The 27,514-nt window shown below is 40.4% G+C and overlaps 1 protein-coding gene across 1 annotated transcript in view; it reads right to left on the bottom strand.

Moving 5' to 3' along the window:
* LOC106084977 (semaphorin-1A) overlaps nucleotides 1-27,514 on the bottom strand; it is a 1,175,174-nt gene that overhangs the window by 54,900 nt on the left and 1,092,760 nt on the right. Inside the window, exon 12 of the mRNA XM_059365678.1 lies at nucleotides 5,952-6,034. Coding sequence (XP_059221661.1) covers nucleotides 5,952-6,034 — 83 coding nt within the window. The remainder of the gene's footprint in view (nucleotides 1-5,951; nucleotides 6,035-27,514) is intronic.

The following is a 27,514-nucleotide window of genomic DNA, read 5'->3' on the forward strand; positions in this document are numbered from 1 at the left end:
TTCCAAGCACTTCTACGGAAGCTGAGAAGAGAATCAGAATCTCCCGAAGAGCATAATACTGCTAAAACGCTGAAGAAGAAAAAGAGCTTCCCGCTTTCAAGTACTCTGGGAAAACCAGGCCAGCCATTCCGCAATGGAGACCCCAGACAGTATCCTGGGGTGGCAGACAAAGTGGAAACAGGAACAAGGGAAGTGAGCACGGCTCCTGAGTCTTCATGGAGGATTGTGAGGAGGCCACAGCCATCAAGGAAGGGCAAGATGGTCGCTGAGAATGCCAAGGAGCCGCCCTCTTATGCCAGAGGGGCAAGGAACAAAACAGAAATAAGCTAACTTATGCAGTCATCAATATCGGCTGTGCATCCTGTAGGATTCCACCAGATCATCGATCCCAAGTGGAGGATAAGGTTAACTATCGGTAGAAGGTCCACCCATAAAAAAGATGAGCTGCGAGTTTAGAGGGGACATCTTTACGCTGCGTTTTGTTGCGGCGGAATGTATTGATACCGTCAAACAGCTCGTCAGAGGTATCCACGCTCCCTGGGAGGGCGCAAAGCTCGACTTGGTGCGAAAAATGGACACCCCCGCCTCACAAAAGGCGACGGTCTCCATTAAGGGATCGGGCAGTAAATTTGCTACAGAACGCATATTGGGATTTATGGGTAAGCAAAGCCAAGGTTTGGTCGCAGAAAAGTAGGAGGTCTTCCACAGGGAGGAGAAGGAGGAAAGAACTCTCCTTGTGGTTGGCATTGGTCAAGTCTCCGTGACAAGTTTGGCTAAGACTAAAGGCATGGGGCACTACAGGAGCAAGGCTATCTCTTTCAAGACTGGAAAGACTAGGACAGATAGAAACACTCATATTGAGACATCAGGCCGTGCAGTGGTAGATGACTCAATATCGCCCACGACACGAGACAATCGCCAAATTTTGCCCATGAACATTCCACTAAGGAACAGGGCAAACTTGTCACATATCAATGAGTGCAGTCCGATGCAAGTTAAAGCTCAATGATAAGGGACCTCCTTTTTATAGCCGAGTCCGAACGGCGTGCCGCAGTGCGACACCTCTTTTGAGAGAAGTTTTACATGGCATAGTACCTCACAAATGTTGCCAGCATTAGGAGGGGAAAACCACCGTTGAAAATTTTTTCTGATGGTCTCGCCAGGATTCGAACCCAGGTGTTCTGCGTCATAGGCTGGCATGCTAACCTCTGCGCTACGGTGGCCTCCGAGACAATCACCGTCTCTCTCAATATTGGAAAGATTAGGATAAGATCCTAATACTAAAAGAACAGACAGTTTGTTGGGCGAGAGACCCAACAAAGCCTAGCAAACAGGGAACCGACGACCCATCACCGACTTCAAGATTTGGAAGATTAGGAAAGGTAAAGAAGTCCTAATGCAGCCTAACGAATAGGGATCCGACAATAGTACAATCACCTACTCGCAAGAAGCCCATTTACTAAAGATTTGGAAGACTAAGATAGGCAAAGATCCTAGTATTGAAATATCAGGCAGTACTGAGACTGGAAACTCAAACAGACTTATCGATGAGGTTCAGGATTGCAGGGTCTCTGTGGTGCATTTCTTCTCTAACCATCGCTCCGTTAGGTTTTGAATAGCACGACCAGCGCCGAATACGATAAGCTTCCGGACTAAGTTGAAAACCATCTCGACAAAATTCGAAAATTCCAAGCATAGAAGACATTAACGAAAATGTCAACAGGATTACGACTGCACTGGTAGGGTCTTTCGAACATTGTTGTCCTCTTTAGGAAAGAAAATCAGCCCAAGAAAAACCCTGAATGGCAGGGGAGATTTGCAATATTGAAAAAGAGGTCCGCAGACTTTTTAACAGAGCACGTCGTAAAACAACGGAAGTATTGGGTTGCCCAAAAAGTAATTGCGGATTTTTTAAAAGAAAGTAAATGCATTTTTAATAAAACTTAGAATGAACTTTAATCAAATACACTTTTTTTACACTTTTTTTTCTAAAGCAAGCTAAAAGTAACAGCTGATAACTGACAGAAGAAAGAATGCAATAACAGAGTCACAAGCTGTCAAAAAATTTGTCAACGCCGACTATATGAAAAATCCGCAATTACTTTTTGGGCAACCCAATATATTGGAATATGTATTACACACGGCGCAAGGAATAGAAAAAAAAAATTACCAGAGCGGCAAAACGTGCCTCCTGGAAGCTTTTCTGCGAACAAGTCGATAGCATGAATGACGCCGCCAAGATGACAAATTTTTTTTTCAAAAACCCATGTCCAAACTGAAACTTTAGTAGACGACATGGTAGTGAGAGCTACGGAGGACATGTTGAGGTTTTCGACGTAAACCCATTTTACACGGGATACGACGGGACTCACAGAGACACCGGAATCTTGGAATAATGATGTTGATCGAAGGTTTATAATAACGGAATTTATGGTGAAGGAGCTTCAAACCAATTATGTCACCCGGACCCGATGGGATATTTCCTGCGTTACTACAGAAAGAGGCAGACAATCTGGCGCCTCGTCTGGCAAACATTTTCACAGCGTGCCTAGGACTTGCATATACTACGAAAGCCTGGCAGGAGGCAAGGGTGGTGTTTATACCTAAGCCCGGCAAGGCAAGTTATGTGACACCAAAGGCCTACAGACCAATAAGTCTCATGTCCTTTCTACTCAAAACCATTGTGGGCAGCATGATAAAAAGTAGGATATCCCGCGAACTGCTCAAATGCAAACAGCATGCCTATGTCAAGGGAAGCTCAGTGGAGACTGTCCTGCACGAAGTTGTGCATAAAATAGGAGGATCCTTTGCATAAATATAAGGGAAGAAAGTGGCACAAGGCACGTCACAGGGGGGGACACTTAATCGATACTCCTATGGGTGACCACCATAAATGACCTTTTACAGATGCTGACTGAGGAAGGATTTGAACCCGTCAGCTAAGCAGACGATGTTATTACACTTCTTGAGAGTAAGGATCCGAACCTGCTATGCAGAAGGGCTGAAAGGGTCTTGCATATGACTGGGCTAGAACCAGAAGTCTCAATGATAACCCAGAGAAGACTGAAATATGCCTGATCACGAGGAAGACGAAGGTGGGCCAATTTAACACACCAAATCACTTCAATAAAACGATTTCGATATCAAACGAGGTCAAGTACTTAGAAGTGATCTTGGATAGGAAACATAATTGGAAATGCCACATTCAGGAGCGGACTGGGATGGCTCACAGATGTTGGACACTATGTAGACGGGCCGTTGGCTCTAAATGGGGTCTGAATCTGAGGATAGTCCACTGGCTCTACAGGAGCTTGATAATACCAATACTTACTAATGCCTCAATAGTTTGGTGGAATGCGATGGGGAAAGAGTGCTACGAAAGGATAATACAACAAGTTCAGAGAACATTTTGTCTTGGAAGAGGTGGAGCGATGACGACGACTCTACCATGCAAGATATCCGACCCATAGACATACAAATTAAGTATCTGGCAACCATTGCGGCTATAAGACTTAAAACGATGAAAGAATGGATAGAGGATAGGAGCAGGTCATACCATAGAAAATCTAAAAGGAATGTAAGAGGTTTCCGATCGAATACCTGAGACGACACTTGACGTCGAGTGCGAGGCACTGCTGCCAGCGGCACACTCTTGGTTTGACGGAACCCTAGTATTGCCATCTGGAAGATCATGTTACAAGGGATGGATCAAGTTAGAAGACAGAGTGGGCCTTGGGCCTACATTAAAAAATCCAGAGACTGAGATCTGTTTTAGACTGCCTGACGATAATACGGTCCTGCAGGCGGAGATCCGGGCGATCACGGAATACGTGAGTTGGTGTGGTATTAACACGAGAACCTCGAGTATGAACATCTTTACAGACAGTAAACAGGCCATATGGGCAATAAAAATCAGGACGGTAAGATCACGAACAATCTTGGAATATAAGAAGGAGATTAACGCCTTCTCTGAGGATGGCATGTTACGCATCGTTTGGGTGCCAGGCCGTAGCGGAGTAACTCGATATGAGAAAGCAGACGATTTGTCAGTGAAGGCCAGAGAACTGCCGTCAATAAACTTTGTTAACCCGAAGGCTTTCGGGTCGACGCAGTCCGAGTTAAGAGAGTGGGCAACGGATGCGCATGCAACATTGTGGAGCAGCGAAACGGTCGATAGGACGGACGAAAAATGCTATGGGGAGACCCAGGTCGTGAGAAGACGAGGCTATTACTGAAAGGAAGCAAGAGGGAGGTCAGAATAGCTATTGGTATCATAAGGGACACATAGGACTACGAGCTCATTTATGCTAAATCGGTGCGGCAAGTGATAGCATGTTGAGGGCATGCGGGGAAGATGATGAGACGTTAGAGCATTTCCTATGTCATTGCCCGGCTAAGGACAGAGATAGGTGGGGTTAGGTTATAAAGAGGGTGCGGATATTTATCCGCCGCATGTCATGTCATGGCTTATTGTGTGCTCTAAATACTAAAAAAAGTAACCTCGAAAATGAACATCTAAGTTAGGAATTCCGTGTTACTTACAAAATCCTTAATTGTTTTCCATGCCACGCCCCTAAGTTGGTTAACTAACTAAATGCCGGTATCTGTTAGACTTCGCATCTTTATAGCCTAACCGAACCTATCTCTGTCCGTTCGATTTCTCGATATGACGATCAAATGCATTGAGTGGTCATCAACTGATTTTTTCGAGTAGACTACGAATGAACGGCAGAAATAAAATTAGTCGCAATTATAACCCAATTTCCCTGAAATTTGAAACAATGACTTATAAAGCGTGATGTTTTACCCACATTATCTTTTTGACAACACTGTTTTAAACGGTGCACGCACGTTTCGTGTTTTGTTTCAATGTCAAAAATCTTTACTTTGGTCTATAATTTAACCATGAATTGTCTTACAAACGAAGTTAATTTTTGGCTGAATGGGTACGCAAATAAGCAGAATTTTAGATTTTGGAGTGAAGATCAGCCAGAAGCATTGCAAGAGCTACCAATACATACAGAAAAAGTCACAGTTTGATGTGGTTTATGGGCTGGTGGCATCATTGGACCGTACTTCTTCAAAGAAGAGGCGAATCGTAATGGTAAATGGTGCGCGCTAACGTGAGATGATATCCAAATTTTTTTTGGCTCAAATTGGCTCAAAAGAGCTGGACTTGCATGAGTTGTGGTTTCACATGCCACACAGCACGCGTAACAATGGACTTCTTGAGAGGCGAGTTCGGTGAACACTTTATTTGACGTTCGGGACCTGAAATTGGCCGCTTAGATCATGGTGCGATTTATCGCCTTTAGACTATTTTTTGTGGGGCTATGTTAAAGCTCATGCCTACACAGACAAGCCCGCTTCAATTGACTCATTGGAAGACAACATTGAAGCATTTATTCAAGAGATACCGGCCGAAATGTTGAAAAGAGTATGCCAAAATTGGAGTAAGCAAATGGACTATTTGAGGCACAGTCACGGTCAATATTTGCATAAAATAATCTTCAAACATAAAATTATATGGACCGTGCTATCGCTTCAAATTTAATTTTCAGAATTTTTTGTGTGATCTTTTTGAAAAACTTTCCTTTAAATCTTAAAAAATCACCCAATATTAGATCCCTTGACAAGTTTACCAATTACGGTTTGGATCGCACTGTATGTAAACATACCAGCTATATAGACCGATCTTCCGATTAAGTGTCTTAGTCCCATAAAAAGCGGATTTGTTGTCCGATTTCGCTGTGACGTGCATAGGGCTTCTCGGAACCTGAATCAAATTTTGATCTTGTTGAGATCATATTTTTATGTTACTATGCACATAATTATGGTGTTGAAATAAAAAACGATGATGATTATATCCATGGTGATGGATATCCAAAGTTCAGCAAAGACGAACTTTAGAAATTTGTTCTTGTGTTAGTTATTTATAAAAATATTCTTACCTGTTCCAACAAATATCACATCATAAGTTTTACCACCAGGTGTTTTAATTTGCGGGTCCACAGCAATTTGTGTAAATCGATATCTGAAAGATAAAAAAAATAAAATCAGAATGTTTTATGAACTATATCAACAATTATTAGAATTTTTTGCAAGTGAGATTTCTACCTTATAAGAATTTTTCGGTAAAATTAGTTGGAAAATTTGCACAAAACCTTCAGAATATCTCCAAATCGAGCATTAACTAAAATTGAAGCTATTGGGTTGCCCAAAAGGTAATTGCGGATTTTTTTAAAAGAAAGTAAATGCGTTTTTAATAAAACTTAACTTAGCAAGCTAAAAGTAACAGAAGAAAGAATGCAATTACAGAGTCACAAGCTGTGAAAAAATTTGTCAACGCCGACTATATGAAAAATCCGCAATTACTTTTTGGGCAACCCAATATGTGACACCTTTATCATAAGTTTGCCTAGCTCAATTCAAGAAAACCTCATGCTTTTCTCCATGTTCTTAAAATATTCAAATTTTCCCTTAACTTTGTTATTTTTTTATTTTTCTCCTATCCAGCTTCTTAAGCGTTAAAGAAAAGGAAAATAAAAATAATATCTCACTAGCAACAAAAAATTGGAAAAAAAAAACATTATGCCATGGGATAGTTGTCATTTGGTTTAAGTTTCAACCTCATTTGCAGCTCGTGTCGTTTACTGTCTCTGGCCTGTAGATGTTAAATTTTGTTCATCCTTTTTTTGAAAGTCCAGCAAAAACTGCTGTTTCAGACAGTTGGTGTTGGCACAGAAGTTACTTGCCTCGTATTTCCCCCTTGGGGTTGTCACACGAGATGCTACGGCACCTCGCCCCTGCTCCTAGCCAAACAAAAAAAAGTTATGCGTATACAATTATGGGTTAATGTACGGTCCAGTCCAGGCTACTGGTGCTGCTGCTACAAGTTTTCGTTCCATTATGCCATGGTCTATGGTCACAAAAATGGGAGTAACTTTTTGTTGGTCACTATGGAACAGAAGATGAAAGTCTGCCGCTGCTGCTACAAGTTGTAAATGTAAATGTTGCACTTTTGTTAATTGCAGCAAGCAAAAAAAAAAAAAAAAACACGAGCAACAACAAAGATGTTGGAAGAAAATGAAATACCTACGAAAAAAAAAAAAAAAACAGAAAATAAACAAAAAGAGAAACCATAAGGAAGAAACCCATTATGGCAGAAAAGAAGGCATACAATATGGCAAAACAAAAAACAAAAAGCAGAACAAAAAGTAAAACAGAATATAATAATAATGTGTATATTCGGTTTCAGTTGTAGTTTTTTATGATACTTTCTTCTCTTTGTCTTGAATGGAGAAAAAAAAATTTTATTTTTCATTTTTGTCATAAAACTTAAAAATGAATTGGCAAGCAAAGGATAATACTTTAAGGCAGATGTTGTAGATGACGACGATAATGATGTTGATGGGGATGGCGATGAAGGAGATGCAAATGACCTCGAACAAAGTAATTTAAAAGGTTTTAAAAATTTTGCCTGATATATCACTGAGATACCTGCTTAGCGAGAGTGGTGTGGTAGAGGGAGGAATATTGCATCGCAAAATTTCATTTCATAAATTTCGCAACTTTTATATTTCTGTGCTCCAGCATATGCAAAAAGATTTTTTTGCCTTTCAAATTGTAATAAAAATGAAATTGAAATTCCAAGCAACAAGGTCGCGAAAAGTTCTGAACCTTATTTAAAAAAAAAAGATTGCAATGTCAATAAAGTATGACACTAAAACTTTCATGATATGATAAACGTTTTAGCATTTTTTTAAGGCATAATTTTATCATACTAAAGTCATGGGCAAAACTGCCGCACGTTGGGCGCCATTTTGGCATAAGGGAATATGCCATCCCCTGTGCAAAAAAATTTTAATAAATGATCATTAACCGAATCCAGATGGGCCTGGATTAGGTAAGGCTGAAGGGCACGCTTACTAGCCGCCTTAATGTGAGACCTTAACACCCTTAAGGTCGCCCTAGAAGGAGGTAGAAGAGCAAAAAAAAAAGTAAAAGCGTAGGTTCCCAAGATTCAGCCCGGCTAAGTTCGGCCGGTTCACCACCATGGATTCAGTTAAATCTGCAAAGGGAGCTATATCTAGTAATAGACCGAATTGGACCGTACTTGGCCCAGTTCTTGAGAGTCATAACAGACCACTATATGCAAAATTTCCGCCAAATCGGATGAAAATTGTGGATTCCCGGGGCTCAAGAAGTCAAATCGGTTTATATGGCAGCTATATCATGTTCTTGTCCGATATGAACCGCACTTGGCTCCGTAGTTGGGAGTCATAACAGAATACTATGTGCAAAATTTCAGACAAATTGAATACAAATTTTGGCTTCCAGGGGCTCAAGAAGTCAAATCGGAAAATCAGTTTATATGGCAGCTATATCATGTTCTTGTCCGATATGAACCGCACTTGGCTCCGTAGTTGGGAGTCATAACAGAATACTATGTGCAAAATTTCAGACAAATTGGATAAAAATTTTGGCTTCCAGAGGCTCAAGAAGTCAAATCGGGAGATCGGTTTATATGGGAGCTAGATCATGTTCTTGACCGATATGAACCGCACTTGGCTCCGTAGTTGGGAGTCATAACAGAATACTATGTGCAAAATTTCAGACAAATTGGATAAAAATTTTGGCTTCCAGAGGCTCAAGAAGTCAAATCGGGAGATCGGTTTTTATGGGAGCTACATATAGACCAATTTGGACCGTACTTTACTCTGTTGTTGGGAATCGAAACAGAATACTATGTGCAAATTTTCAGCCGAATCTGATGAAAATTGTGGCTTCCATGGGCTCAAGAAGACAAATCGGGAGATCGGTTTATATGGGAGCTGTATTAGTTTCTTGACCGATTTGGACCATACTTTGTACAGTTGTGCAAAATTTCAGACAAATATGGCCCATTTACAATCTCCAATGACCGACATCGCTATATAGTATCTGTGGAAAATTTCCAACGGCTAACTCTATGCGTTCGACCTCTATTGTGATTTCGACAGACGGACAGACATGGCTAGATCGAATCAGAACGACGAGGCGATCAAGAATATATTTGCTTTATGGGGTCTTAGACGAATATTTCGAGGAGTTACAATGGGAATGACTAGATTAGTATACCCCTATGGTGGCGGGCATAAAAATGGTATGGCAGCCATGTAAAATTTCTCCCAAATAGGTGGCGCACTGCGGCACGCCGTTCGCACACAACTATTAAAAGGAGGTCCCTTATCATTGAGTTTAAACTTGAAGCGGACAGCACTCATTGATATATGAGAAGTTTACCCCTGTTCCTTAATGGAATGTTCATGGGCAAATTAGCATCTCGTAGTCTATTTAAGTCTTTCATATAAATCGACTTGCCAATATGACTTCTGGAAACTCAAGTTTAAATCTTATTTAGCTGAAATGAAGTTCATTTCATTTCCATTTTGTATACCCACCACCGAAGGACGGGGGTATATTAATTTTGTCATTCCGTTTGCAAAACATCGAAATATTCATCTCTGACCCTATAATCCCTATAATCTAAGACGATCTAGCCATGTCCGTCCGTCTGTCCGTCTCTCGGTTGAAATCACGCTACAGTCTTTAAAAATAGAGATATTAAGCTAAACTTTGCCAGATTCTTTTTTTGTCCATAAGGAGGTTAAGTTCGAAGATAGGCTATACCGGATTATGTCTTGATATAGCCCCCATATAGACCGATCCGCCGATTTAGGGTCTTAGGCCAATAAAAGCCACATTAATTATCCGATTTTGCTTAAATTTGGGACAGTGAGTTGTGTTGGGTCTCTCGACATCCGTGTCTAATTTGGCCCAGATCGGTTCAGATTTGGATATAGCTGGCATATAGACCGACCCGTCTATTTAGGGTCTTAGGCCCATAAACGCCACATTTATTATCCGATTTTGCTGAAATTTGGGATAGTGAGTTTTGTTGGGCCTCTCGATCTCTCTCTTCAATTTGGCCCAGATCGGTTCAGATATGGATATAGTTGTCACATAGACCGATTTTTCGATTTATGGTTTTGGACCCATAAAAGGCGTATTTATTGTCGGATGGCGCCGAAATTTGGGACAGTGAGTTGGGTAAGGCCCTTCGACCTCCTTCTTCAATTATGTCTTTATGTGGATATAGCTACCAAAAAAACCACTACTTTTTTCTACACAATTGAACAATGACTTGTACTTATTAAACCACTCAATGACCGTGCAGAATATGGTCGACCGGATAATGACGAAAGTTGGTTTACATATATGCCCGAGACGGTGGAAATCCAAACTTCTTAGTGCCTTTTTACTTGTTTCCAATTTGATTGAAATTTTGTGTAGTGCAGGGAACGCAAAATACATCCACCCGATATGGGCCAGACGTGTCCATAAATGGAAATCGCATTTATAAAGAACGGCTTCCCCGATATGTCTCTTGAGTCCTTAGAATCTCCCAAGATGCGCTCAAAACTGCCAGCACCCTTTTAAATACGGCTTATCCTGGTGCATATGAAATGATACCACAATTTGATTTCGTGTGCCCCTACAAGCCTCAAATCTTGTCTAATTTTTCTGATATTTCGCATGTAAAGAACACTTGTGACCTCTAACAACTACCAGCCTTGATATAAATCAACAACTGAATTCCCAATGTCAACTTCTACATACTATCTATCCATCACCATTTAAATATATTTTTTACCCATTCATCGAATGTAATTTCGAAAGTAAATCATCGAAATATTTATTTCCGACCCTACAAAGTATATCTGTTCTTTACTGTCATAAAATTGTAAGAATATTTCTGTCTGCCCATCTGTTCATCTGTCTGACTGTCTGTCCGTCAGTCATTCAGTCAGTGAGTTAGTTAGTCAATCAGTCAGTCAGTGAGTTAGTTAGTCAATCAGTCAGTCAGTCAGTCAATCAGTCAGTCAGTCAATCAGTCAGTCAGTCAGTCAGTCAGTCAGTCAGTCAGTCAGTCAGTCAGTCAGCCAGTCAGTCAGTCAGTCAGTCAGTCAGTCAGTCAGTCAGTCAGTCAGTCAGTCAGTCAGTCAGTCAGTCAGTCAGTCAGTCAGTCAGTCAGTCAGTCAGTCAGTCAGTCAGTCAGTCAGTCAGTCAGTCAGTCAGTCAGTCAGTCAGTCAGTCAGTCAGTCAGTCTTTCTTAATTTTTTCTTTTGCTAGTCAATAATGAGTTATCATAAGAAATTTCTAGGATTGCACCATAAAGGCAGCCTATATTTGGTCTTCTTCTTCTTTTCAATCAATTAAATCAATAGCAAATGTTGCCCTTAATCCACAAAATAAAAATTTATTACAAATCCCTTATTACACAATGATACTGCCAAGGCCTTATCTCGATTGTGTTGTTAACATTTTGGCTGGAACAAAGGATTTTGATTGTATTGTGAAGGGGCCAAAGATATGACCGTACAAAACGGGGAACCTAAATGAAAGCTGCTAATACAATTATGCCTTTAGAAATGCCTGTGCTGGAATGGCATTAATCAAAACTACTTGTTCAACATATTTCATTTCTATTGACCCCTTCAAATGAACTCCACCGCAGCAAACAACCAAAGCAGCACTAGCCCACCCATTACAGCCGACACTTAATCTAGGGTCACATTATCATGATGTGATGATTGTCATCACGTCATTTTGTGGAATTCAAATCAAACCACTTTCATTCAATTTGATCGCTTTTGTCGTCACCACTAAAGGATGTATATCCCTTTTTCCGTTCACTCGCTTGCCAACGTTCCCTCTCTTTCGTTCTATTCAAAATGCCTCAATTCCGGAATATAAGCCAAATTTCTATATGGAATGCTATAAAAATTCTGATACACACACCCACTCACCCACTTCCCGAAAAGGCAACTCACCCCTACCTCTGTATAAAAATGTTGAAGCAAATTGAATTTCCTTTTGAAATTACATCCGTTTTTGTGTGGGACACAAAAGTTCAGAGACTAACATCGTAATGTGTTGTTATGCGTTGCCATGAAAGATTTGTGAGCAACGTCATAGGATACCATGGTCAATTGAAATGGCAGACATCTAAAGGACATTCACATAGAAATGTCCTTAACAATGTAACAAAACAAGCCGACAACTACTGTCCCTTCAAACATTGTTTGCTTGACAGACACCATGGCTAACCAAAAACGAAGAAACGACTTCTCAAAAAATTACATTTTCTTTATATATGGCAAACCACTAAGACAAGCATACAATTCATAAGAAATACAAGGCCAGAAAAATGGAATAATTGAATCTGAAAAAAAAATGTTCTGTTTAAGCAAAGGCAACTACTGCTACAATCTGTCTTGGTTTCAAGTGTCAATACACAAAAAACATTGCACAAAAAAAAAAGGAAATTCAAATGTGAATAAAACTAAATTTGGTGGTTTTATTTCAATATTAAGAGCCAGGATATCCGTTTTAGTCCTAGTAGTTGCAAACTACCTCCGCTTTCTCAGATGGCAAAGTTTTCTATCCTTACTAGTTTTTCTAGTTTTTCCTATAGTGCCACATACTGGACTTGCCATAAATTATAAGCCACACAGAAAAGGCAGTAAATTTTATTTTGGTTATATTTTTTTTTTTTTTTTTTGTGAAGAAATTTCCAAGTTAACCACAATGATATTAATATAGAATATGGTAAATGCTAGAAGGAATTTTTCTTTTTATACCCAATACCATAGAATGGGGGTATGCTAATCTAGTTGTTCCGTTTGTTACATCTGGAAAATTGACCTGAGACCCTATAAATTATATTATATTCTTGATAGTCTCGACGTTCTGAGCCATGTCCTTCCTCCTGTCGAAATCGCGATAGCGTTCGAACAAATGAAGATATCTGCATTAAGTTTGGCACAGTGACTTTTATCGATGTAGTTCGTTGGAGACTGTAAGTGGGCACTATCGGTTCTGATTGGGATATAAGCCCCATTTAAACCTTTCCCCGAGTTTGACTTCATGAGCCCCCAGGAGCCTCAGTTTTCATCCAATTTGGCTAAAACTTGGCATAAGGATTTGATTCAGACTTCCTAATTCCGTGCGTAGTTTGATCCGAATCGGTCTATAAACTGTTATAGCCCCCATATTAACCGATTCCCGAATTTGACTTCTTGAACCCCTAGAAGCCTCAGTATTCATCTGATTAGGCAGAAATTTGGCACAAGGACTTGGTTTCTGACTTCCAATATCCATGCCTAGATTGATCCGAATCGGTCTATAAACTGATATAGCCCCCATATAAATCGATCCCCGAATTTGAATTCTTGAGCCCCCACAAGACTCAGTTTTCATCCGATTAGGCTGAAATTTGGCACAAGGACTTGGTTTCTGACTTCCAATATCCGTGCCTATGTGATCTGAATCAGCCTATAAACTGATATAGCCCCCATATAAATCGATCCCCGGATTTGACTTCTTGAGCCCGCAGAAGCTTCAGTTTTCATCCGAAACTTGGCATAAAAACTTGGTTTCTGACTTCCAGAGTCCGTGCCTAGTTTGATCCGAATCGGTCTATAAGCTGATGTACTTGGCTATTACAGAACATTTGTTCCATTAGCCGAACGTAGAATAGCGTTCCAAGCGCCTCGATATTCTGCTCTCATTCTAAAATCCCTGACACCAAGTTTCGAGGTGTCTCCTACCCCTTGATCTTCGAACGAATGATGATATCCGCATGAAGTTTGACACAGAGAAGTTTTATCGATATAGGTCGTTGGAGACTCCAAATGGGTACTATCGGTTTAAATTTGAATACTACGCCCATGGAACCCGTTCCCCGGGTTTGACTTCTTCAGCCCCCAGGAGCCTAAGTTTTCATCCAATTTAGCTGGAACATGGCATAAGGATTTGATTTCAGACTTCCACGTCCATGCCTAGTTTGATCCGAATCGGTCTATAAGCTGATGTAGCTCCCACATTAACCGATCCCCGAATTTGACTTCTTGAACCCCTAGAAGCCTCAGTTTTCATCTGATTAGGCTGAAACTTGGGACAAGGACTTGGTTTCTGACTTCCAGTGTCTGTGCCTATGTGATCTGAATCAGCCTATAAACTGGCATAGCCGCCATATAAAAATCGATCCCCAGATTTGACTTCTTGAGCCCCCAGAAGCCTCAGTTTTCATCCGAGGTGTCTCCCACCACTTGATCTTCGAACGAATGAAGATATCCGCATGAAGTTTGCACAGAGCCGTTTTATCGATGTAGGTGATCTGATTCAGCCTATAAACTGATATAGCCCCCATATAAATCGATCCCCGGATTTGAATTCTTGAGCCCCCAGAAGCCTCAGTTTTCATCCAATTTGGCTAAAACTTGGCACAGGGATTTGATTTCTGACTTCCAATATCCGTGCCTATGTGATCTGATTCAGCCTATGAACTGATATAGCCCCCATATAAATCGATCCCCGGATTTGAATTCTTGAGCCCCCAGAAGCCTCAGTTTTCATCCGAAGCTTGCCATAAGGACTTGGTTTCTGACTTCCAGTGTCTGTGCCTATGTGATCTGAATCAGCCTATAAACTGACATAGCCCCCATATACAAATTGATCCCCGGATTTGACTTCTTATGCCCCCAGAAGCCTGAGTTTTCATCCGAAGCTTGCCATAAGGACTTGGTTACTGAATTCCAGAGTCCGTGCCTTGTTTGATCCGAATCGGTCTATAAACTGATGTACTAACTTTACTTACTGCATGTGGCATATGACTGGGCTAGACCCATAGGTCTCAATTTTAACCCAGAGAAGACTGACATATGCCTGTTCACGAGGAAGACGAAGGTGGGCGAAACTAACGCACCACGTTTCCTCAATAAGACAATTTCGATATCTGACAAGGCCAGATTTTGGACAGGAAACTGAATTGGAAGTGTCACACTCAGGAGCGTACTGAGAAGGCTCACAGATGTTGGGCACTATGTAGACGGGCCGTAGGCTCGAAATGGGGCCAGAATCCTAGGATAGTCCACTGGCTCGACTAGAGCGTGATTAGACCAATACTTACTTACGCCTCAGTAGTAGTGGTGGACTGCAATGGAGAAAAAGTGCAACATAAGGACCATCCAATACGTCAAGAGAACATCTTATCTTGGCATAGGCAAAGCGATGAGGACCACGCCAATTAGGACACTGGAGACTATTCTAGATATCCGACCCATTGACATACAGATTAAGTGTAAGGCAGCCACTGTGGCTAAGAGACTTAAGGCGATGGAAGAATGGATTGAGGATGGGAGCAGCTCATACCATCGCAGTATAATCGAGGCGACGATAGGAAACCTGGAAAAAAGGGAAAAGGTTTCCGATCGCATACTTGAGATGAACCTTGAAGTCGAGTGCGAGGCACTGCTGACATCGGCACAGTCTTGGATTGACGGAACCCTAGTATTGCCATCTGGAAGATCATGTTACACGGATGAATCAAAGCTAGAGGACAGAGTGGGCCTGGGGGTTTACATTGAGAACCCACGGACTGAGATCTGTTTTAGACTACCTGACTATAATACGGTGCTGCAGGCGGAGATCCGGGCTATCAAGGAATGCGTGAAGTGCAGTGGTGCTAACACGAGGACGTCGAGTGTGAACATCTTTACCGACTGTAAAATTGCCTTAAGGGCAATAACAACCAGGACGGTAAGGTCACGAACAGTCTTGCAGTGCAAGAAGGAGATGAAAGCCTTCTCTGAAGATGGGAAAATCCGCATGGTTTGGATGAAGGGCAATAACGGAGTAAGGGGAAATGAAGGGGCAGACGATTTGGCGATGAAGGACAGAGGACTGGTTAACCCGAAGCCTTGCGGGTCGACGCAGTCCGAGTTAATGAAGTGGGCGACGAATGCGCTTGCAACATTGTGGAACAGCGAAACGGTCGGTAGTACGGCGAAAATCCTATGGGGGGATCCACATAGTGAGAAGACGAGGCTATAACTGAAAGGAAGTAAGAAGGAGGTAAGTATAGCTATTGGTATCATAACGGGACACATAGGACAACGAGCTCACTTATGTAAAATCGATGCGGCAAGTGATAGCATGTGTAGGGCATGCGGGGAAGATGATGACATGTTGGAGCATTTCCTTTGTCTTTGCCCGGCTTTCGCGTCCAACACATACCGGTACTTAGGTGGAGACACAATATCAGACATGAAACAACCAACCAAGGGGAGTGGTATTGAAAACAATTAAGGATGTTGTAAGTAGTATGGAATTCCTAACTTAAAATTTTCTTTTTAGAGGTTTCTTTGTAGATTTTAGAGCACACGACAAGCCAAATGCTGGCTTAGGTGTATGTCCATAGTGGCATGGGGCGGATTATTATCTGCGCTGTCTTTTCAACCTAACCTAACCTACTTTACTTACTTCAGTTGGCTATGACAGAACATTTGCGTTCCAAGCGCCTCGATCTTCTACGCTCACTCTAAAATCTTTGAAACCAAGTTTCGAGGTGTCTCCCACCACTTGATCTTTCCATTGGGCTTTTGGTCTTCCCGGTTTGCGTATACCACCGTGTTTTGCCTTCAAAAGACTTCTTTGCTGGAGCTTCTTCATACATTCTGACAAAATGACATAGCCAACGCAGCCGTTGTATTTTGATGCGTGTAACTATGCTATCATCGTCATACAGCTCATACAACTAGTGGTTCATAAGTCGCCTATATTCTCCATTAACGCAAACTGGTCCATATATTGTATGAAGAATCTTTTTCTCAAACACTCCAAGCACTGCCTCATCGGCTTTCACAAGTACCCATACCTCAGAACCATACAACAACACGGGTAGTACCAGTGTCTTGTATAGTGTAATCTTCGTCTGTCAAGAGGTGGTCTTGTTTCTAAACTACTTACTTAGTCCAAAGTAGCATCTGATTGCCGGTATTATTCTTTGCTTTATCTCAAAGTGGTTCTCATTCGTTTCGGTTACGGCGGTGCCGAGGTAGATAAAGTCACTGACTGTCTCAAAGTTGTGGTTCCCAACTTTCTCCATTTTCTTTATCTGATCGGTTTGTGCAAGGCTTTTTTGGAGTTGAAACCATCCATTTCGTCTGAACTCCATTTACTGCCAGACCCATTTTCACTGATTCTCTTTCGATTCTTTTAAAGGCGGCATTTACTACTTCCGGTAACCGACCTATGATGTCGATGTCGTCGGCATAGGCGAGTAGGGTGGTCTCTGCATCTCGTATAATCTTCTCCAGCAGGATATTAAAGAGATCACATGATAGGCTGTCTCCTTGTCTGAAACCTCGTTTGAAATTAAATGGTTCGGAGAGCTTCTTTCCTATTCTTACTGAGGAACGTGTATCACCAATTGTCATCCTGCAGAGTCTTATTGATTTTGCAAGGATACCAAACTCAAACATGGCTTGAAATACCTTTGAATGTAAAGGAGTATCGAAAGCGGCTATGTAGTCAACAAAGAGTTGTAAGTGTTGATTTGTTCTTCTTGGGTCTTTTCTAGGATTTGGCACAGATCTAAAGCCGCAATTATCTCATTGACTTTAGGTTTTAATCTTTCACACATTACGCTCGAGAGCATCTTGTATGCAATGGGGAGAAGACTTATTCCTCTGTAGTTGGCCCATTCCGTCTTGTCTCCTTTCTTGTGTACGGGACATAGTATGCTCAGGTTCCAATCATCGGGTATGCGTTCTTCTGGCCAGATTGCACAGATAAGCTGATGCATACGCCTTACCAGCGTGTCGCCTCCGGTCCTAAATAGATCAGCGGGTAACCCGTCGGCTCCTGGTGCCTTGTTGTTCTTTAGTCGTGGTGCTGCTACTTGGACCTCACTCTGAGGGGAGGTAAACAATCTATACCATCATCATTGATTGGTTCTGCGGTATCTTCTTCGCCGCCAACGTTGGACACTAGTAGTTGGGTAAAATGTTCTTTCCATATCCTCAGCATGCTATCTGTGTTAGTCACCAGTTTTCCTCTTTGTCTCTGCTGGAGGATGTGCCTGCCCCAAAGCCATCGGCTTGATGTTTAATTCTTTGACAGAATTTCCGGACTTTTCATTGATTGGTTCTGCGGTATCTTCTTCGCCGCTAACGTTGGACACCAATAGTTGGGTAAAATGTTCTTTCCATATCCTCAGCATGCTATCTGTGACAGTTACCAGTTTTCCTTCTTTGTCTCTGCCTGCACCAAAGCAATCGGTTTGATGTTTAATTTTTTGGCAGAATTTCCGGACTCTTCATCCGATTTGGCTGAAAAATGGCATAAGGACTTGGTTTCTGACTTCCAACATTATTGCCAAGTATGATTCAAATCGGTCAATAAACCGCTATACCCCCCTTATAAACCGATTCGTGGATTTGACTTCTTGAGCCCCCAAAAGCCTCAGTTTTCATTAGATATGGCTGAAACTCGGAACAAGGACTTCTGTTCCCACTACCTACGTTATTGCCGAGTATGATTCGAATCGGTCAATAAACAGACTTTTTGGTTGGGGGCTCATTGGGAGGCCACAGTAGCGCAGAGGTTAGCATGTCCGCCTATGACGCTGAACGCCAGGGTTCGAATCCATGCGAGACCATTAGACAATTTTCAGCGGTGGTTTTCCCCTCCTTATGCTGGCAACATTTGTGAGGTACAATGCCATGTAAAACTTCCCTCCAAAGAGGTGTCGCACTGCGGCACGCCGTTCGGACTCGGCTATAAAAAGGAATCCCCTTATCATTGAACTTAAATCTAGAATCGGACTGCACTCATTTACATGTGAGAAGTTTATCCCTGTTCCTTAGTGGAATGTTCATAGGTAAAATTTGTTATTTGTTTGTTTTGTATTGGGAGCTCAAGAAGTCAAAAGCTTCTATTTTCATCCAGTATGGCTGAAACATGGCACAAGGACTTCTGTTATGACTTCCACGATCAATGCCGAGACGATCCGAATTGTTCAATAAACTGATATACCCCCTTTCAAACCTATCCCCCTAGAGACCTCAATTTTCATAAGATTTGGCTAAAATTTGGCATAAATATGTGGTTTCTGACTTCCAATATCCGTTCCTAGTAAGATCCGAATCGATATACAGGGTGGCTGATGAATATTGCTACAATGATGAATATTGCTACATTTTTTTTTCGGTGTATGGAATACATTTTTCTTTTATTCATGTTAAATTAAATTATTAAATTAATTATTAAATTATTATTAATTAAATTAATTAATTAATTAATTAAATTAATTATTAAATTATTATTATTAAATAGAAAAAAAGTTATTACATTTTTTTTTGGTAGCGGCTTTCATCAGCCACCCTGTATAAACTGATATAGCCCTCATAAACCAAACTCCCGGATTTGACTTCTTGAGAGTAAGCTCACAATAGTTTCATAACTTCATATAGCTGTCATATAAAGGAATTTACACATTTGACTTATTGAGTCTCTAGAGGGCGCAATATACGACTTGGCGGACATTTTGGCAAAAGTTAGGAAAAATGTTGTCTTCCTAGAAATGGCTAAGATGCCATTAATAGATAATCGCGACTATAAGATAGCCTTTCGAAGAATGAAGGCCATGGGAGAAGCCGTTGTACAAAATTTCTGACTAATCGGATGAGAATTGCGCCCTCTAGAGGCTCCAGAATTAAAGATCCCAGATTAGTTTATATGGCACCTATGCCAGGTTATGGGCCGATTTGGAACATACTTCGCACAAATGTTGGAAGTCATAACGAAATACCTCGTGCAAAATTGCAGCCAAATCGGATGAGAATTGCGCCCTCTAGAGGCTCTAGAGGCTCAAGAAGTCAAGATCTCAGATCAGTTGATATGGCAGCTATATTAGGTTATGTACCGATTTGCATTATACTTAGCACAGTAGTTGGAAGTCATAACAAAACACCTCAAGCAAAATTTCAGTCAAATCGGACGCGAATTGCGCCCTTTAGAGGCTCAAGAAGTTTATATCCCAGATCGGTGTAAATGGCAGCTATATCAGCTTATGTACCGATTTGCGTTATACTTAGCACAGATGTTAGAAGTCATAACAAAACACCTCAAGCAAAATTTCAGTCAAATCGGACGAGAATTGCGCCCTCTAGAGGCTCAAGAAGTTTAGATCGCAGATCGGTTTATATGGCAGCTAAATCAGATTATGATCCAATTTGCGTCATACTTAGCACAGTGGTTTAAAGTCATAACAAAATACCTCAAGCAAAATTTCAGCCAAATCGGATAAGAATTGCGCCCTCTAGAGGGACAAGAAGTTTAGATCCCAGATCGGTTTATATGGCAGCTATATCAGATTATGATCCGATTTGCGTCATACCTAGCACAGTGGTTTAAAGTCATAACAAAATACCTCAAGCAAAATTTCAGGCAAATCGGATAAGAATTGCGCCCTCTAGAGGCTCAAGAAGTTTAGATCCCAGATCGATTTGTACTGATCTGGACAAAATACCTCAAGCAAAATTTCAGTCAAATGGGACGCGAATTGCGCCCTCTAGAGGCTCAAGAAGTCAAGATCCCAGATTGGTTTATATGACAGTTATATCAAAACAAGGACCGATTTGGCCCATTTGAAATCCTAACCGAATTACACTAAGTATTTGTGCAACATTTCAAGAGCCTAGCTTTACTCCTTCATAAGTTAGCGTGCTCTCGACAGACAGACGAACGGACGGACATGGCTAGATCGACTTAAAATGTCATGACGATCAATATATACTTCATATATACTTCATACTTTATGAGGTCTTAGACGCATATTTTTAGGTGTTACAAACAATCAGAATACCCCATCCCATGGTAAAGGGAATACAAATTAGTATACCCCCATCCTATGGTGGAGTGTATAAAAAAACGAAAGCTAGTACGAATGTACGACGAAGATTACATTAAAAACATGACACTGCTGCTACCTGTGTTGTTATATGATTCAGAGGAATGGTGGGCATGTTAAGTGAAAGCAGACGAGGCAGTACTTGGAGTGTTTGAGAGAGAGAGAGAGAGTGAGATTTATTGACCAGTTTACATTGGCAGAGAGTATCGGCATCGTATGAATCACGAAATACCGAAGGCCACCGTGGCACAGAGGTTCGCATGTGAACATATGAAGCTGAATGCCTGAGTTCGAATCCTGGCATAAGAAAAATTTTTAACGGTGGTTATCCCCTCCTAATGCTGGTAAATATTTATGACGTACTTGAAATTCATTGAACAAACTTCAACATATTTGAAGAACATTCGATGGGGCATATTTCTCACATTGCAATGTGGAGGCCATCATAGCGAAGAGGTAAGCATGTCAGTCAATGGCGCTGAACGCCTGAGTTCGAATCCTGGTGAGAACATAAACATAATTTTCAGGGGGGTTTTACCCTCCTAATGCTGGCGACATTTGTGAGGTACTTTGACATGTAAAAACTTCTCCCTAAAGTGGTTTCACACTATGGCACGACGTTCGGACTCGGCTATAAGAAGGAGGCCCCTTATCATTTAACTTAAACCTGAATTGGATAGCACTCCTGCTTCTTATTGGAATGCGCATATGCAAATTTCCATTTGCAATAAATTTTGATAAAAATTTTTATAGTCAGCATTATTTTCATGAACTTCCCATCAACTATGAATTTGTGGTACGAAAATTAAAATTCCACTCTTTTTTGACTCAATGCTAAAGTTTTCCCTTCCCCAGACAACATTTCACTTTTTTTTGTAGAATTTTCTTTTTCCCCCCTTCTTTGGCATTGGTCCAAGTTAATGTTATTAGAAAAAAGAAATATTTAAAAATTGAATAGCCGGAAATGTAGAGTAACCTTTAACTTCTTTGCCATAACTTACATTAATTTTTTTTTCTATCTTTTCTCTCCCACATTTCTCTTCCACAAACTGGTTTCAGTTTAAACTCTGTTGCTTTCGTTTTTAGTACTTTAGAGCCATTTTTGCATAATGCATGCATAGAGGTATGCATGAGTTTTGGTTTTAGTTAGAGTGCGTCTGTCTGCAGGTGTCTCTTTGTGGTAGTTGGTATGTATGCAAATTGCTGCAAAGTTTTGCGGTTAGTTTTTACCTTTGTTGGTTTTTTTTTTTTTTCTCAAAACTTAAAATTGAAAATATACTTTCAAGGTAATTTAATTATTCAAATAATTGTCATATGTCGTTTTGTCTTTTAGGAAGTTTTGAATGTTTTTTTCTTCGGACTTGCACTTCCAATGCAAGCAGTTTTTGTCAGTTTTCCAATTTGGACAATTTATTTAAATATTAAAAAAAAAAACTTTTTGTGAAGAATAATTTTACTGGCAACGTAATAAAAGGCAAGAAATTAAAACTAAAAAACCTTAATACCAAAAAAACAAAAAAAAAACTACAACAAGCATAAAAAGTCAAATGTTGACAGTTAAAATGGACAATAATGGAATATTTAATTTAATTTCGAATTTATTTGGCCATAAGGATAACAAATTGGGCCAAAGACCTTGATAAAATAAAGTTGTGATAGAAACAGTAAAAGTTAAAGTCTTATAATTTTTGGATGATCAATAGAATATCACTTTAAGTTTTAAGCAAAGCGTAACTTTAACTCTCAATTTAAGAAAAGGCAATTGGTGTACCACTTTCCAGCCAAATCGTATGAAAATTGTTTCGGGGCTCAAAAAATCTAATCAAGGGATCGTGAGTGTGGATCTATCTGGCCTGCATTCAGTGAGAGTGTTGAAGGGCATATGTATACTCCTTTTACAAAACTTTAACCAATCCATCTGACAATTGAGGCCTATAGAGAATAAAAAAATGAAATCGGAGGTTCGGAATATAAAGCAGCTGTATTCAAATCTGGAACAATATGGCCCATATGAAATCCTCAGATAATATGGCCCATATGAAATAGTAGATCTACTTTTATGACTAAATGTCACCACCGATCGGTCCCTTCCTAGACCCCTACGACTACAAATTACGATAAAACAAGTAAAAGCGTGCTAAGATCGGCCGGGCCGAATCTTATTTACCCTCCACCATGGATCGCATTTATCGTGTTCTTTTCCCGGCATCTCTTCTTAGGCAAAAAAGGATATAAGAAAAAATTTGTTCTGCTATTAGAGCGATATCATGATATGGTCCGGTTTGCACCTCAATTAAATTATATGTTGGAGACCTGTGTAAAATTTCAGCCAATTCGAATATGAATTGCGCCCTTTGGGGGCTCAAGAAGTAAAATAGAGAGATCGATTTATATGGGAGCTGTATCGGGTTAGAGACCGATTCAGACCATAATAAACACGTATGTTGATGGTCATGAGAGAATCCGTCGTACAAAATTTCAGGCAAATCGGATAATAATTGCGACCTCTAGAGGCTCAAGAAGTCAAAATCCCAGATCGGTTTATATGGCAGCTATATCAGGTTATGAACCGATTTGAACCTTATTTGACACAGTTGTTGAAAGTAAGAATAGAATATGTCATGCAAAATTTCAGCCAAATGGGATAGGAATTGCGCCCTCTAGAAGCTCAAGAAGTCAAGACCCAAGATCGGTTTATATGACAGCTATATCAGGTTATGAACCGATTTCAACCATACTTGGCACAGTTGTTGTATATCATAATAAAACACGTCGTGCAAAATTTCATACAAATCGGATAAGAATTGCGCCCTCTAGAGGCTCAAGAAGTCAAGACCCAAGATCGGTTTATATGACAGCTATATCAGGTTATGGACCGATTTGAACCATACTTGGCACAGTTGTTGGATATCATAACAAAACACGTCGTGCAAAAATTCATACAAATCGGATAAGAATTGCGCCCTCTATAGGCTCAAGAAGTCAAGATCGGTTTATATGACAGCTATATCCGGTTATGGACCGATTTGAACCATACTTGGTATAGTTGTTGGATATCATAACAAAACACATCGTGCAAAATTTCATTACAGACGGATAAGAATTGTGCACTCTAGAGGCTCAAGAAGTCAAGACCCAAGATCGGTTTATATGGCAGCTATATCAGGTTATGGACCGATTTGAACTATACTTGGCACAGTTGTTGGATATCATAACAAAATACTTCGTGCAAAAATTCATACAAATCGGATAAGAATTGCGCCCTCTAGAAGCTTAAGAAGTCAAGTCCCCAGATCTGTTTATATGACAGCTATATCAGGTTATGAACCGATTTGAACCATACTTGGTACAGTTGTTGGATATCATAAAAAAACACGTCGTGCACAATTTCATTACAATCGGATAAAAATTGCGCACTCTAGAGGCTCAAGAAGTCAAGACCCAAGATCGGTTTATATGACAGCTATATCCGGTTATGGACCGATTTGAACCATACTTGGCATAGTTGTTGGATATCATAACAAAACACATCGTGCAAAATTTCATTACAATCGGATAAGAATTGTGCAAAAATTCATACAAATCGGATAAGAATTGCGCCCTCTAGAGGCTCAAGAAGTCAAGACCCAAAGTCGGTTTATATGACAGTTATATCAGGTTATGGACCGATTTGAACCATACTTGGCACAGTTGTTGGATATCATAACAAATCACGTCGTGCAAAATTTCATTACAATGGGATAAAAATTGCGCACTCCAGAGGCTCAAGAAGTCAAGACCCAAGATCGGTTTATATGACAGCTATATCAGGTTATGGACCGATTTGAACTATACTTGGCACAGTTGTTGGATATCATAACAAAACACGTCGTACAAAATTTCATTACAATCGGATAAAAATTGCGCACTCTAGAGGCTCAAGAAGTCAAGACCCAAGATCGGTTTATATGACAGCTATATCAAAACATGGACCGATATGGCTCTTTTGCAATACCAACCGACCTACACTCTAATAAAAAGTATTTGTACAAAATTTCAAGCGGCTAGCTTTACTCCTGCGGAAGTTAGCGTGCTTTCGACAGACGGACGGACGGACAGACGGACGGAAATGGCTAGATCGACATAAAATGTCGCGACGATCAAGACTATATATACTTTATGGGGTCTCAGACGAATATTTCGAGTAGTTACGAACAGAATGACGAAATTAGTATACCCCCCATCCTATGGTGGAGGGTATAAAAATTTAAAATTTTTTTTTTCCATTTCACTGCTACAGAAGGATTTTGAGAATTTTTAGATTTCGAACAACAGTGAGGTGAGACCCACAACGTAACACGTCACACACACAACTTAATTTTTTGAATTGTGTGAAGAGCTCACTTATGTAAAATCGGTGGGGCAAGTGATAGCATGTCAGTTGGGATTGTAAATGGGCCAAATCGGTCCATGTTTTGATATAGCTGCCATATAACCCGATCTTGGGTCTTGACTCCTTGAGCCTCTAGAGGGCGCAATTCTAGTCTGATTTGACTGAAATTTTGCACCTGGTGTTTTGGTATCACTGCCAACAATTATGCAAAGTATGATTCAAATCGGTCTACGTTTTGATATAGCTGCCATATTAACCGATCTTGGGTCTTGACTTCTTGAGCCTCTAGAGGGCGCAATTCTCGTCCGATTTGACTGAAATTTTGCAGGTAGTTTTTTGGTATCACTGCCAATTATGCTAAGTATGATTCAAATCGGTTCATAACCTGATATAGCTGCCATATAAAACGATCTGGGATCTAGACCTCTTGAGCCTCTAGAGGGCGCAATTGTCATCCCCACAAGGTGCAATTCTTATCCGAATGAACTGAAATATTACACAATGACTTCTACAATGTTCAGCATTCATTTGTGGTCTGAATCGGACTATAACTTGATATAGCTCCAATAGCATAACAGTTCTAATTCAATATTCTTTGTTTGCCCTAAAAGAGATACCACGCATAGAACTCGACAAATGCGAACCATGGTGGAGGCTATATAAGATTCGGCCCGGCCGAACTTAGCACGCTCTTACTTATTATAACCTACACCACCACTTGGACACAGGGTATTATAAATTGGTAAATTTGTTAGCAACGCTAAGAAGGCAAAGAGCTAGACCCATAGATAAGTATACGGATCGACTCAGAATCACTTTCTGATTCGATTTAGTCATGACCGTCTGTGAGTCCATATATTCTTGGAATTAAGGTACAGATCGTATTTGCTGTCCAATCGTCACAAAATTATGCACATGCCACTTTTTTGGCGCAAGGTCAAACGCTATTGATTTTGGTAAAAATCGGATCAGATTTAGATATGGCCCCCATATATATGTATCGCCCGATTTGAACTTAAATGGCCGTAGTAACTAAAATGTTCAACCGATCTGCACAAAATTGGGCACAGGTTGTTTTGTTACTGCTCTTAACATATCTGCAAGATTTCAACAAAATCGGTTCAGATTTACATATAGCTCCCATACATATGTATCGCCCGATTTGCACTTAAATGGCCGTAGTAGCTGCAATTTCCAACCGATCTGCACAAAATTTGGCATGGATTGTTTTGTTACGATCTTAACATATCTACAAAAATGTCATCAAAATCGGTTCATATTTACATATAGCTTCCATATATATGTATCGCACGATTTGCACTTAAATGGCCGTAGTAACTAAAATTTTCAACCGATCTGCACAAAAATTGGTACGGATTGTTTTATTACCGATTTTAACATATCTGCAACATTTCATCAAAATCGCTTCAGATTTAGATATAGCTCTCATATACATATATAAATTGCCCGAATTTATAATGGTAGGGTTGGTGTAGCGTATTATACAGTCGGCTCCGCCCGACTTTAGCCTTTCCTTACTAGTTTGCTTTCTATTTTTACTTAAAACTCTCCCTCGAAAGCAAAACAAGTATAAAGGCATAAAGGTCGGCCCGGACCGAACTTCGGATACCCCATCCTCGGATATATATATATCTGTTAACCACCTTTCGTCATAATGCGGTGAAAAATTCATCATTTATTCCGATTTCCATCGGTATATATATATCAGCTACATCCAAATCTGTACCGATCTGGGCCGCATTAAACAGAGATGTCAAGGAGCGGATAACACAGCTCGCTATACCAAATTTCAACGAAATCGGAAAATAAATACGCAATAAATACACCAAAACCCTAAATTGGGAGATCGATCTATATGGCACTTATATCGAAATATAGACGGATCCTAACCATAATCGAATGTTTAAGGGTCTAACGCAACTCATTGTGTCTAATTTCAGCGAAATCTGTTAATAAATTCACCTTTTATGGGCCTAAAACCTTCAATCGGCAGATCGCTATATATGGCAGCTATATGCAAATCTGAACCGATTCGGGTCGCATTAGACAGGGATGTCACGGAGCATAACACAACTCGCTATACCAAATTTCGGCGAAATCGGACAATAAATGCGACTTTTATGGGCCAAAAACCACAAATCGAGAGATCGGTCTATATGGCAGCTATATCCAAAGCTGAACCGATCTGAAACAAAATAGACAAAAATTTCGAGGAGCTTGATGTAATTCACTGTTCAAAATTTCTGCGAAATAGGATTATAATTACGGATTTTATGGGCCTAAGATCCTAAATTGGCATAGGGGTCAATATGGCAGCTGTA

This window comes from Stomoxys calcitrans, chromosome 3 (genome assembly GCF_963082655.1).
Source record: "Stomoxys calcitrans chromosome 3, idStoCalc2.1, whole genome shotgun sequence".
NCBI lineage: Eukaryota > Metazoa > Arthropoda > Insecta > Diptera > Muscidae > Stomoxys > Stomoxys calcitrans.